The 15068-nt window shown below is 43.5% G+C and overlaps 2 protein-coding genes across 2 annotated transcripts; one reads left to right on the top strand and one right to left on the bottom strand.

Annotated features, from left to right (window-relative positions):
* Nucleotides 1–2701: 2701 nt before the first annotated feature.
* CDV56_101678 (ankyrin repeat domain-containing protein) lies at nt 2702–5269 on the bottom strand (the record flags this gene model as incomplete). The annotated part of the gene is made up of 6 exons (XM_026755297.1): nt 2702–3707; nt 4433–4660; nt 4737–4812; nt 4882–4936; nt 4998–5186; nt 5240–5269. The coding sequence occupies 6 exons, from the start codon at nt 5267–5269 to the stop codon at nt 2702–2704; spliced, it is 1584 nt and encodes a 527-aa protein (XP_026609716.1).
* A 1019-nt stretch (nt 5270–6288) lies between these two features.
* On the top strand, nt 6289–7044 carry CDV56_101424 (uncharacterized protein; the record flags this gene model as incomplete). Its single annotated transcript, XM_026755043.1, has 3 exons — nt 6289–6610; nt 6679–6774; nt 6827–7044. The coding sequence occupies 3 exons, from the start codon at nt 6289–6291 to the stop codon at nt 7042–7044; spliced, it is 636 nt and encodes a 211-aa protein (XP_026609715.1).
* Between the last annotated feature and the right edge of the window lie 8024 nt (nt 7045–15068).

Below are 15068 nucleotides of genomic sequence, written 5' to 3'. Positions count from 1 at the left end.
GTGGTTGCCGGGCGGGTGTCAGGCAGCGCGCGGAGGGGGAGCTGTCCCTTATCCTAGGCAGGGCGCCTGGATTGAGAGCCTGTTCTGAAGATTCAATAGAGTATGGCCTTCCTGGGTGAGAAGGCTCCTAAACAGAGAGAGATGCCCACGAAGATGGGGATCGAGTAGGCGAACAGACAAAGAGAGTCACGTGATGTCAACAACAGTCACGTGAGGAACACGACGCGCAGGCTGAAGCCAAGCAACATCCAGGCGTAGCCTATGACATCTATTTCCTATCTCCTTGGTTATAGTGTCATCTGTGTGGTTCATTAGTAGTAATGAGGTGTCATACCTTAGGATCTGTCTCTGCTGTTCTCTGCTAGTCAACTACTTTAGGAATGGGGTGATATAGTTCCTGGGCTATATCTAATACTTGCCTAAGGCCTACTGACTAGGTAGCCTGATAATATAGTAATATAATGATCTAAATAAGATTAAGGATAATCTAAAGGTAATATAAGAATAATAATAGTAAGAGAGTAACTAATAAATTAGACTAGTAAACTTATATTTAAGTAAGGTATTAATATTAAATATAAGGAACTAAACTAAGAGTACTAGATATAGTAGTAATAAATATCCTTATATAGTTCCTTATCTACTACTCTATAAAAACTTCCTTAGCTACTCTTTAAGTATCTAAATAGTAGCTATTTAAGTAGAGTAATACTCTATGCTTAGTAAGAATCCTATCTATAGGGTAGTAGTCATATAATATATATAATAACTATTTAGTAATAGACTATTATATAGTTTTTCTATAAAAGTCTATCTAGATTAAGCATTCCTCTAGAATGCTCAGTGATCCCTCTAGGATTAATTAGTGATTACTAATCCCTCTAGATTCTACCTGTCACATCTGCCTTGTGTTAGTGCGGCTATGTTGGTGTTGTAACATGAGGGTCTGCTATAGCTTAAGGTAGTATAGGGAGTAGTTATATGCTATGACCTACTTCCTTTAAGCTAGGGACTAGGTCTTACTACTATATATCTATGCTATTAATTATTATACATTCCTTCTAGCTAGGGATAAGTATGCAGTATATAAATAGAATATTAATTAAGGGTTAGGAAGGGGTATAAAATATACCTATTAGTAGTAGATAGCCCTTACTAATACTAATAAGATTACATCCTCCCCTGCCTAGCTCAAACTCTATCTATAAGTTTACTAAGAAGATACCTATAGCTACCTGCCCTATATAACTAGTAATCATCCCTATATCTCTGCTTAATATAAACTATAGTTAATAATAGGGGAATATTCTATATATTAGTATATTACTCTTTATAATTAGAGGAGGCTTATCTATAGGAGAGGATATAATATAGTAAAGAGGTAATTTTAGAGCTAGTAAATAAAAATATAAGCTAGTAAGGATCCCTTAAGTAAGAGGTAGTACTAGATATAAATAAACAGATACCCGAAACCACCAATAATACCGACGCCTCTGCGAAAGCCTCAAGTATACTGCGCCACACACAAGCCTAGAACACTGAAATTCTAGGGTGTAAACTAAGAAATATGAGTGGCGTGGAATGGCTGACTGAAGGGAAATAGAAGGCTTAGAGAAATCTGGAAAGCACCCTTGGAAGCATATAAGAGAGTGGTAATGGGGATAAAGTATAAGCGCTAGTAGTGATGAGAAATAAGATCATGATGGTAAGTAGCAGAGGAGAGAGGGTGTCAAGTCCCAGGAGGCTCTTGGATAGATAAGAGAGCTAAGTAGATTGTGAGGGATGCTCTGATTATCCAAATAAGACCTTAGGTTGGCTGTTTGTCTATAAGTGAATGATTATGAGCATGGACTGGACGGTGAAGAATTAAGGATGAGGCTAAGAGCTACAAAATAGATGGTTTCCACAGCCCCTACGTTCAATGAAAACAACTTGCTAGTAGAGATTGGATGACTAGTATGCTTTCTGTGGCCTCATTGACACTATGTAGGGAAGCTCGCACTAAGAGTGATGGTAGCATTAGATATGAATGACACCGCCCCCTCGCGGCGACTTCATCGTTGGAATTGTTCAACCAAAGTTTGATGCTGCCCTGAAGGAGGGCGGAGGTCGCCAAGTGTATTCGAAAGCTGAACGAGAAATACAAAGGAGAGACTCTCATAGTTGGCGTTGATCGACTGTACAGAAACGGTTTACTCCAGAGACCGCAGGGATACGACGGTTCCTATCCAAACATTCGGAATTGAAGGAAAGGTTACATTGCTCCGAGTTGCCATTTCCAGCCTCACAGATGTAAAGGAGTATAATTATGGACCCAGACTGAGCTTTCTACGGTCGTGGGAAAGATTTGTATAACTGATGGTACATGCCAGCTTGCTCTGTTGGTAACATAACACTGACTGTCCAGCCACCTAGGGAGGGCCCCTCTGATGCCATCCATCGCTCTCACTGCACACCAATGCCAGTCGAAACTAAACATAGGGAGAGCGTTGCCTCTCACCTGGGCTATTTGGCCTGTGTACTAGATTTACTCTCAGTCTCTCAGGTTTCAACAGGCACGGGACAGGGGGCAACACGTCTAGCACTCTAGCTATACGATGTAGTAGGCCAAGATTTAGTTCATATGGAAGTTCTTTGAAGCGTGTTGACTCGGAAAAGGAAACATCTCTCATTCTAAGGCGTGATTGCATTTGTCTTCTTTTCAGCCTAGCCCAGCTTCTGATTGTTGCTGTGCCTGTTGCAGCAGTTTGACTACTGACTCATGTCCCGGGGTTGAAACCCACTCTGCAGGAGTCGCTTCCTTCTTCATAGCATAATCTAACGGAGAAAAGCCCGACCTATCTGTAATGGAAGGATCAGCACCCGCGTCGAGCAGCAACTTCGCAATCGACGGCAGGCCTGACCTAGCCGCGCCGTGTAGGGCGACACCGTCACGAGGTCCTCGTATGTTTGGATTGGCGCCAGCATGCAATAGGATCCGCGCGATTTGCTCTCTGTCTACAGTAGCAGCATACATCAAGGGCGTCAGTCCTAGGCGGTCTGCCCTATTCACATCAGCTCCCTTGTCTAGCATCAGTTGCACGAGTTCTGTCTGCCCGCTGAACACTGCAGAGCCTATAACGTGTTCTCCAGGCCCATATAGCAGGTTTGGATCAGCCCCTCTCTTCAAAAGAATCTTCGCGCACTCTGTCTGTCCACGCAGTACTGCATTGTGGAATGGTGTCTGCCCTCGCGCTCCAGAATCCACCTCTCCGTTTTCCGCTGCATTGATGTCGGCGCCGGAATCAATGAGAGCCTTGAGCAGTGCAGCCTGCCCGTGGGTGCAACATATGTGTATTGGAGTGCGGTCCTCTTTGTCTTTTGCTGAAGCGTCAGCACCATGAGCCAGGAGCAGCCGCACCATGGTTATGTCTTGCTTGGTCAGACAAGCATAGTGCAGGGGGGTTCGGGAGTACTTGTCCGTCGGAGATGGATTGCATCCCGTTGATAGCAGTTCTTGAACAATGCCATAGTGACCTTTTTTGACCGCTATGTGGAGCGGTGTCTGACCGGCGTTGTTTTCGACCATGCTCTTGGCTGCGGTGGTTGGGCTCAGTCGGCTGATCACATTGTCAATGTTGTACTCTGCCACTAGGTGAAGCAGGGTGTTGCCTTCGCTATCCACAGATTTTAGATGGGCATGGTTTAGCAAAGGTGTGGTGCCTGGTCTAGCGTGTAGAAGAAGCAGTAGGTCTTGAGGGTCCAGATAATTGGCAATAAGAAGGAAGATCTCAGTTGGTAAGCGAGGTTGGCGTTCCGGCTCCATGTCATGGCTTTCCTTCGTTCACATGAGATTTTATGTTGAAGTAGATCGTGCGACACAAATGGCGGGATGGTACGTTAATAAATGAAGAGAGTATGACAAATCAGCCTGACTATCATAATCATTCTCTGGAATCCGCCTTGCCGATGTTAGTATGATCAAAAACCACTCTCAATCCTGGCCGAAACACTAACCCCACTGTTGGTTTGCATTGCCACACTACGCTGCCTGGGGTACTCCGCGCAGGAATTATAAGCATAAGAGGGGCCATTAAGGTAGAATACTGTTTCATAATAATTAAGCTGCTAATGACTTGTAGAGAATTCAAGTACTACTACAGCTAATGATTTTATATGAATAATAGCCAACCTCAGAACAACTTTGAATTGCGTGATTTGATCCAACATTTGACACCACACTCTTGCAAAAAATCAGCATGGGTAAATCTAACAGATGTAGGTATAAATGACCAACAGAACAACACAGGATAAAACAAATTTGACTTGACAGGATGGTTGATTCCGTCTTGGTGAATCCCCAGACAGGCCGCTGGTTCTATTCTAGGGGCAGTGTCCAGACCAGCGAAGACTCTTGTTAGGGTTAAAATCTGATAATGCTCTCATCGCATACTTTAACAGATTAATACCAGAGGGACAAGTCGCAACGCGGCCGCGTTTGGTGGTTGGTGTGGCCCCAATCTGCGCGGGGTCAATGAACCCGTTGGCGGCTTGGATGACAGTCAATGAGCCAGAGTTTGCCTCGGCCCAGCGTCTGATAACTGTAATCATTGCATTAACTACCTCTTGGGTTAGAGATACCCCATCCTTTGCAAATATGCCAAAGCCGACATCGTAGCCGCTGCAGTAGACATGTTAGCTAGACATACCGATGAGTGGGAATACCAGGATTTTGAGAAGCAAATGCTGACACTCACTTATTGCTGAATGGGGTTATATTCATAATGCCCCCCTCAAGAGCATGACGCATATAAAATTCCGCTGCTGCGAAGTCTTCCCATTTGAATGAAAACTAGTTCATAATATACTCCTTGAAGTTTTGCAACATGACTCTCCCCAGACCATTGATACCAATGCTGCTGGAGAAGAAAGCGTCATAGATTCCCTGTGGAATTTGCTAAAGAAAGGTCAATCGGAGGACTGGAGCATGAACCTTTCTAGAGGAAGGGGCTTCTCACAAGTCCTGCCATGAAAAGAAACTGGCCTTGGGGAGACCACTGCAGCGTCATTGGGCCCAGAGCGCGCTGTTCTAAGGCGCTCACATCACGGACATCATGGACTTCAAGTCCGTCCATACTGATATCCTTCTCTGATGGGAGGATTTGCGCTGGATTTGGTAGCGCAATGACCGATGTGAAGGTTGCAAACTACCACGTAGTGTTAGCACTTGAATGAGAAGTATAACGCTGGGGAAACATACAAGCAAGAAGAGCTTCTTGATTAGGACCATCTTTGCAAGTTCTTTTCTCTGCAGAAATCTTTGAGTAAGCTAGTAAGTAAGACTGGATTTTGCGAAGTTGGAACGTAAGTGAATGTTAAAGTCGAAACAGGTGCGTAGACCAGCAGATTGGTGCCCCCTTATAACTCTCTTTTGTCCTGCTCTAAACATTGATTGTCCTGTAGATCTTCCTCTTTCTCTTCTACGAATACATATAAAACAGAGAAATCACGCAATATATGCATCTGTACATTGTTGCTTGGCGGCAACTCAGCCTCTATTAGGGCAGAAGGATGAGTTTCGACTGTGTTGGTTATAGTTGGGTTTTGGGGGGCCCAAACACAAAATGATTTTGATAGATCATGAAAACCCGGAGATAGCCAGTTGAAACAGAAACACTCAGGCAAGATACGGCAAAGCGGACTTAGAGGACTGCATCCAACAAGCATGTGTCTGCTGGGAGCACGCCAACACTCTATCTGATATCCAATGTTAACAGCGCTTTTGAGTTCCTACTCGCCATCCAACCAACACACCTACGTAAAGACCTGGGAACTGTCAATGATGGGTATAAGCCACGGTTGTGGGCTATTATGGGACATGTTGCTTTTCTAAAATGGTAAAGCCGCCCACTAATCTACCAACAGCTGTCCTTGCGCCTTCGTACAGGGATCCTTTAAACAAGATTGAGATAGGCTTAATGTGAGTTTCTCATGTTATCTTAGGGTCACTCTAACGGACCAAATTCAGCATCACCCAGATATTGGTTGATCCTCTTTGGGGCCTTTTTGGTCATTGCTTGCTGAGTCTCAAGATCAGCCTTGGACAAATCGCTCATGCTGTGACGGATTGTGGTTAGGAGAGCAGAATAATTGCCTTTAGCAATGACTCGCAGAGCAGGTATAAGAGGGCATCAGGACCAGCTGGTAGTCCTCCAGAATTAATAATCTAACCCAGAAACTCCTCATCCTTAAATTATCACTCCAAAGCCTGTTACTAAAGCACCTATTACCATTACCAAGATGTTTACTATGAAGCTTGTATCTATTCTCCTTTTAACTTTGGGAGCTTTTGCCTCCGCTGAACCTGGACGGAATGTACCCATCTCCGATGCGGAGTGGGAAGCCCTCAAGGAGGCCGGCCTGAAAAGGCGCGTTGATATCAATAAGCCCATATCGGACGTGGAATACGCAGCTCTTGAAGCTGGCGGTCTCACTACTAAGGGTGTGAACGAGCTCGAAGCTCGTGATCATATTATGAATTGTGGCCACAGAGTCACTGGAAAGGGAGGGAGCAATGGCCATGGGAAGTGGGTTCCTGTGGCTCAATTCAAGACACTCGCACGGAGCTTTTGTACGATGACCTCTTTCGATCCTGTCCTTGTGCGGTTTCAGATTCACTGATTAGAAGCAAAATATCAGGCGATGCGTACGTTGGGACAGATATCGCCAAGGGCCATGAAACGTCTGATACCTACGGTGTCACTCTCACCAATGGAAAGGACGGGAACGTCGTCTGTACGTCTATCCATATATTGTTGGGAAGATAGGGACTGACTCAGGGAAACAGTCGCGATCTACAACACGCAATACAGTGATGCATGGATCCTTAACTCCGACACTTGCTACAATGCAATGATTGCACCTCTGGGTGACCATGCGAAACGTGATTTATCCTTGGGGAAGAGGGATAACTGTTGGGGATCTAAGCACAATGACTACGAGGGTGGCTATTATAAGGTGGACAAGATTGGCGCTTTTGGAAGCGAGGTCTATGCTTCTAATTAGGAGACCTTGCCTTCGTCCACTGAGCTCCATGCTCTGAGTTGGCTTGTTATGTCCGTTTCTGATCCTTCGTGGTCTTCAATTTGTGGCTCAGGTAATTTCAAAGTATCAATGTCCGACTTGATGTCTTTCCAGGGGGTCTTGAGGGGAATAGTAAATCAGTGGAGAAAATGCACTCACAATACGGATGAATCGGTATCTACCGTAGTGTTGACAGAATTATACCTTGACTGCGTCATGTCTATTTCCTGTACGGTGATGAAGAGCAAGAGCACTCGCTCAGAAATCACTTGATTTGATGAGCATAGGTGGATCAGGTCCTATCTCGCGTTTACAGATCCTCAGCCGTTAAGATGGAGAATCGATCGAAAACTCACAGAGAATGAGGACCTCGCCACGGAAACAGATGTCAAGGAGTGCATGATGCCCTCTGAGGCCGGCGGCATCTTTATGAACATCAACGTCCCAACTCAAGAACTGTTGTTAAGATTCGGATGTAGTATGTCCCCTCTCTTATGGTAATTGCTCTCATCCTCTAAGCAAGTTCATCAGGGATACCATACTTTAATATGGCCTTCAAGTCCCGTCAAGTGAGGGCACAACAGGCAGATCCGGGCATGAGGGCAACAGTCATGGGGAAAATATGCCGGTGGCGGCCTGCTGCAGCGATCAACCTCAGAGCCTTTGCCTTCGCCAAAGCGTGTTTGACTTTCTGGATGGCCAGGTTAAGCTCTCGAGCCAATGAGCGACTCAAAAACTTTCAGCTCAATGGGCATGCACCATACAGCTTGATGTGGCCCCAGCTACTCGAGTATTCAGCACTCTGAGCAAGAGTGAGCGCCGTTCACCCGACAGTTTGCTAGGAGAGCCTAGCACCTATAGCTTAAGCGCTCAAATTTGTCCACTATGGAAGAAGATCGATGTCGCTGACCCTGTGAGTGTCCAGCATGAGAGCGTCCCACTCGCGACCGAGCGTCCTTTGTTAGTTGAACCATATAACATTGGCTATTGAATGCTCACCACAGTTGAACCGCCGCCCGGTGATTTAACACGCAGGGTAGAGTCTAAGTGCCCAACACATGCATTTCCCGCAATTGCCTGTACCGCGCCGTTTCTTATATCTTTTCTTCAATTACTTCCCCCTCACTCCTCTACCTCACAAAGAGACAGCATTTGCCTTGGGTTGAGCTTCGGGTCCCAGATCTGTAACTAGCATCCTCAAACTCAAGAAAATCCGCCGCAATACACGCGATTGCAGGCCCTCCGCAGAGCGCTAGGGTGCGACTCTTCGCAACGCGACCAGCGCTTTACTTTTGTTTCTCCTCACAACAACCATGCTATCGTCGCGGATGTACATGAAACTACTGAATGCGATGACGGCCCGCGGGACATTGCTAGGTCCAGCGCGAGCTCCCCCAGCCAATTGACTGATACAACAGATAGGATTCGGGCCCAAATGTTGGCCTTTCCTTTCCTGAATGAGTACAGTACCATGGTTTCCATATGCTGTCACAACAGAAAGCAGCGCGGTTAACTGACAGACGTTGGAAGAATTCCAGCATGGTCTAGACGTCCACGGTGTCACTATAATGTGCTTCCTGCCTGATTAGGCGTCTCGTTGGGCGCATAAAGTTCCACGCCTCCCCTTTTCTCCTAGAAGCTCGCCTAGATAGTCTTCCATCTAATAGTTCTTACTCCAGCACTGATAGTGTAGTCGATGCGAGATTTGTGCTATTGTCGATTACAGAAGTTGAGAGATGGTCACTGTTAGGTTGGGACGTATGAAACACCCACCAAATTCAAACGCCATATATATATTACGCCGCTAAACGATCAAAGTGATAAGAAAAAAAAGTAAGGTTAACAGTTACAAAATGAAAAACATACTCTATAACATTGTAAAAAGCAAATCGGTGAAATTTAATGCAATAGATGACGAGGAGTATCCAGCCAATGAACTCAATGAGATATACCAATCACAAAACATGCAATCGCACCGGAGAACAAGCCGTCATTGCCGTCAGAACACGATGAAGGATACGTACAGCTGGAGTCGTCGGTGTCGCTGGAGCTGAGGCAGTTGTTGCTGATGCTGGTTAACCATCCGCCAGCCAGGGCTCCAATAATGATGGTGATCACGCCGGCGACAAGGAATCTGACTGGTCGAATACCGGACATGGCAGCTGCGGACGGTGGTCTGGCGGTGGGCCATGGGGCGATGTTCCATTTCATTATCAACCACGGTGGATATGTATGAAGTTGCACAGCGAGAGAGGGAGGGGAGAGAGGGAACCTACTGGTTTGGAACAGTCGGGGCAGACTCGAAAAGGAATACAGTTAAGCCACAAGAAGGTAACAACAACTGTAGTTGCTGACGCGGCTGGCCCGTGTCAGATAGCACGTTTACTGTTGATTTCTACACCCCATCCATCTAGCCTCAATATCCTATAACTACCCACTCGTCTACCTTTTCTCAGAAATGTAGGAATTTGATACCGATAACAGAGAACTCTAGATATTCTTCTTTAAATCGCGTTCACGCTTTCAACAACCTAAAGATGGACAAGCTGAAAAGAGAAAGCCAATCAAGGATCGGTCGGACTATCCAATCAGAGAACACAGTATTCAAGAAGTTCCCTTGTTTAGCCCCGTTTGAGATTTTCTATCCACTTTTAGATCATCATTCAAATAAAAGTTCATCAATTCTATGTTGTGCCATACTATGAAATCATTTGTGGTCGTGCATAGCATATAATATATCTACATCAGAGAATTATGGGCTGAAATTTGTCACCATCAAGAATTCCAGACCCTAGGATTTCAGTCATGGTCACGATCCTAGTTGACATCTGATTTGATTTGGTTTGATTTATTCCAACAAAGCTATTTTGCTCTTAATGGGAGCACAGATTATTATAATACACCTGACTTTACCTGCTATTAGTTATAGATCAATCCTGGCCTCTAAATATGGTTATTTTATGTTAGACATCGTAGCTACCTGATATATGATATACTTTAGTAAACTATATATATATATTACTATTGTGATATCGACAGGTATGTATGTGGCTTCGGGAAAGCCTATGAGAGTGTGCAGAAGATGTCTATTAGTCATCATTGTTATGGAGTTACATAACTATTTAGACCCTTACATTCCCTTATAGCTTAGGTAGAATTATAAAAGGGGACTAGAACCCCTTAATATCAATGAGGCATGTACAGGGCGGCTGCTGGCCTACCCCTAGACCTCGTAAGGAGTCGCGACTCGTCAGGTTCGATTCGACTCGGAACCGCCAAGACTCAGGTTCAGGTTCTAAGATCTTGGAATCGCGATCCAACTCCAGGATTTTTAGAGTTGAACCTGGCAGGTTTGACTTAAACCTTAGGTTCCACAAACAGTGCAAATATAGGAAATCTTATGATATGCATATTTTGTGTAGTTTTCCTCTATATTTTTGAGTATTTAGTTTACAGTTTAGGCGAAAAGGTCAGATTAAAATGATTTTAGTATAGAATCAGATGGGAGCTTTCACATTTTAAATTCTACTATTTTTATGGCTTATGATACATAAATTAATCTTCATCTCACTTTGAACGCTTTAGAACCCGCCCTGATGTTCACCTCTAAGTACTACTTTCGCCATGTAGGTCGCTGTTATCAGGCAGAGGGATTTCATCCTGATCATCCTTATTATCCAGTTTAATCAGTGGCCCCTGGTCCTCTGTGGCTTCAGTCCTTAGTCTTTTACTAAGCACACGCTCACTAGGCGGCTGTATTAGTAGAGATATAGCTGCTGGGGCATCTTCTTTATTATCACTAATTAGATCAAATTCATCCACCACCTTACAAGCATCTTGTTCTTCTCTTACTGCTTAAATCTCCTAGGCTGTGAGATATTTATTAATAAAGGTTAGCTGCTCTAATTTAATGTTAAATCTTAATGTACACATAAACATCATAAGATCCTTAATTATTTTGGGCTTCAGAGAGCCTTAACAGTAGTGATATATAGAGTAGCATACTGCTTCCAAGATATCATGTAAGCTCACTATGGGCGTTCGTCTATGGCTAGAAGGATGTAGCCAATGTGATAAGCATATTAATATCAGAGATCTGATCTGCTAAAGAGTGGCCATTGGATATAGACTGTGTATCTGAATATCACTGTTGGTAGGGCATAAGGTAATCCTTATGTCACAAGCCAAGTTAAATAGTCATTTAACACCAGAACCAGTAGCAGGAGTTATAAGAACATCTCATGCTAGGCTTATAAGGATAGGAAATTCATGCTGTTAGTCCTTCCAGAAGAGCCATAGATTGATTAGACAAGTGCTTAGAAATAAGATAAGTAAGAGAGATGTAAGAGATGAAGAGACCTTAAGGCTCTTGCAGTATCATACACGCTAGCATGGCTCCCACTCCTTAGTAGAAAAGAAGTGAAGCTTGTTTTATGGCGCCAGGATTATACCAATTGCATACAGATCATCATGGATATCATCAGTCATGCTATAATACTCTGATAGCTTCAACTTAGCTTACTTCAGGGCAGATAGCATCACTGCCTTCTAGTTAACCTTCTTTCGCGCAAGCTGCGCCATAGATCTTTCTAGATGATTGAAAAGTTTGTTGTAGATACTGAAGATGGTATAGATAGTGATATTCTTAGTCTTCAAGAGGGTGCTTGTGAACGTAAAGAATGGCTGAGTGATTATAAGAAGATAATTAATCTGCCGCCATTCCTCCTGGTTTGGCTGTAGATTATGGCGACTGTACTGCGCGCAGAACCTATTAAAAATAGATTATAGCTGTTTAGCGCGCCAGAGCATCAGATATATTGAATTCCAGCAGGTCCTGACATCTTGCATTGGTACAAGCTTTGGTTCTGTTATCTAAAGGTTCTGGAAGGCCTCTCGGCGTTAATGTAGACTGTGAGCTGCTGAACCTAATATATTATAAGTATGAACTAAGGCAATATCAAAGAGGGTAGCTTACCTTATTAAGAGTATATATGATTTCTTGATTCTCTTGCCAAGCCCCATTCTCTTCCTCAGTCGATTCCATCTCTTCTCTCTTATTCCTTAGGTTCGCTTCCATCCTACCAAGAAGCTCTTTCAAACTAAGTTAAATAATGTGTGCCATACATAGTATATAAATAATTAGCATCTGGTTTGGTAGCTTAAGTAACTGAAGAGAGTCTTAGATGCTCTCTACCAACATAGAGTTATTAGACGCATTGTCAGTGGTAACAGTCAAGACCTAGTCCTTAATCCCATGCTTTCAAAGTAGGTCAAGGAGAACTAAGCTCAGATTAACTCCTGTATGTATGCCATGAAGTGGTTTAAAGCTAAGCAAGATCTCCTGATAGTTCTAATCCTCATTAATAAAGTAGCCTGTGACAGCCATAAAAGCCTGGTAAAAGGGCAAGGTCCAGTAATCTAATGTAATAGAGAGCTTAGCACCTGTAGGAAGCTCATAAAGAAGATTCTGCTGTTGTTCTTTAACTATCTCTTAAAGGTGATGTCAGACCATATATGTGGAAGGGATTTCAGGTAAGGATGGCGCAAGCTGGGCCATCTTAATAAGGGCACTAAACTGAGGGTGCTTAACAAGTTGAAATGGCAGTCATAAGGTAGTAATGAATGTAATTACCTTCTCTATCCAAGCTTATGGAGTAAAGGTAGGTTTTTGAGAGGCCAGATGTGCCTAAGATAACTAAAACTTAGTAGAGATAAAATGAATCTGTAGGGATGAATATATTAATATACCCCTTCTTATATGAGCCTTCTGATATCTTGTGAATAAGGCACTACCCTCTGACAGTTAACCCCTTGCAAGTGTTTATTTATAGAGGATGTTCCATGATGGCTGTTTGCTGGATGATTAAGGATTTGGCTGCATATTTTATACATAACCTTCGGAGACCCATCTTAGATAGAGGTGACCTGGTGAAAATGCTTCCAATACTCTGCCTGGCACTTATTCTCAAAGATATTCTGTTTCAACTAACTTCCAAACTCAGTCTTTAACCACCACGCAACAAATTCATCATTCACCATCTCTGTCCAGAGAAGATAGTTCTTCTTTTTCTCTGGGCCAACGCGTTTAAGGGTGTTAGGGATGGAGGGCAGTACTAGAGGCCAGGTGAATTCAGCATCAGGTGTAGAAGCAGGCATCTGCTGGCTGTATGAAGCATCAGGGAAGAATGGCTGTGGACCATCAGATGGAAGGAAGGGAAAGCTATCTAGAGGGGTATCCTCATAGATAGATGAGGGATAATTATCAGAGAACTAAGAGATTTGACTCTGTGACATGGTAAATAATAGAGTCAGGATGATAGAGAAGGACTAGAAGAGACATACTAGAGGTCAAGTGAGCTAGAACTGAGGGAAATAGGAAAAACTACGAGAATCAGCTGCCAACGCGAGCTGAATGAAGGTGTTAATACGTCTATTATAATATAGACTGGGCTATCTACCTATGTGTGTGACAATTAGTCAGTGAGGCCCCCTATAGTCAGGTTCCGTCAGGTTCGAACCTGAGTCGAACCTGACGGACCCTGACGGACCCTGACAGAACCTAAATTAGAACCTGAGGAACCTGACCTAGAACCTGACCTGGAACCTCACCTTGACCTGCATGAAGAGTCGTTTCAATCTGATTTTTGCCCAAGTCCTCAACCCTAAGTATATAGTCTTATTGCTTTCAAGGGATAAACATATAATATATAGAGTAAATATAGGATAAGCTGATTGAAAATAGCATTAAAATATTAGTATTCCTATATGGGCTTCCAATTGGCCAGTTTGATTCTAATGGCGGCCGTTGAAATATATTCAAAGAAATATTGATCAGGATGGTGGTGGAGTACTCAGTGTAAAATATACATTTCTCACTTTATATACCACATCAACCACAACTTCTACTAGAATTAACTACTAAGGGCCCCGAGGCCACTAAATCTGATCAGATATAACATTTGCTATGCTAGGTATTCTATATACAGATGAATTTCATATAATTTCACAAGGGATATGGTGACATCGCGATATTCATTAATATAGTGACCAGAACAGCGGTAAATTACAGTACAAAATCTAGATGAATCATCATTTTATCCATCCAAAATAGGAAAATCTTGGCAAAATTATGCAAATCAGGTTCTGTCAGGTTCGAACCTGAGTCGAACCTGATGGAACCGCGACCCGACTCAGGTTCAGGTTCGAGGTTCCGACCTTTGGAACCTGAGTCGGACCATTTCGAGGCCTAGAGGACGGCTCCCGCCATTTCTTCCTCATTGCCGGGAAGCGCTTAACTAAAGCTTTCCAGATAACTATAGTTAAGAGGATGTTAACGCCATATATCTTGCGTTATGATCTACCCGGGATCCTAGAACCATTAGAAGGCCAAAAAAGAAATAGAAAATCCAGAAACCTCATACGGGAATAGAAGTTCGAGTTATCTGGGCGCTCTATTAAAAGACATTTCCTACCTAAGATCTATCCCTCCCTGCTCATAATTTCATATCATACATGTTCGAAGATCTGATGTCCGCCGGAACAATAAGTGTTCTATGTCCACACACAGTAGTTATAAAGTCAGTAGGCACGAAAACCACAAACAAGAAATAATTTTGGATGATGAAATAAGCAAACACATGACTCTAAAGTATCACAACAGCTCTAGCACAACGCTGATGAGGGATCCCAGAAGCCTCAGAAGATAAAATTAAGATCCATCCGGAAATCGAAAGGACGAATAGCAACATCGTCAAATGAGATATCTGTTTGAATAGAAAGGTTTGGATGTCTTAGTCTGTAGAGCAAGGACCTAGTCAGGGCGATGTCACACCCTGGGATCCGTCTCTGCTGTTCTCTGCTAGTCAACTACTTTGGGAACGGGGTGATATAGTCCCTGGACTATATCCGATACTTGCCTGAGGCCTACCGACCAGGTAGCCTGACGATGCAATGATACAATGACCTAACGAGGTCAAGGACAATCCAAAGGATAACACAAGAACAAT

This window comes from Aspergillus thermomutatus (assembly GCF_002237265.1).
Source record: "Aspergillus thermomutatus strain HMR AF 39 chromosome Unknown NODE_434, whole genome shotgun sequence".
NCBI classification, from domain to species: Eukaryota; Fungi; Ascomycota; class Eurotiomycetes; order Eurotiales; family Aspergillaceae; genus Aspergillus; species Aspergillus thermomutatus.
This window is presented reverse-complemented; position numbering and strand designations above follow the sequence as displayed.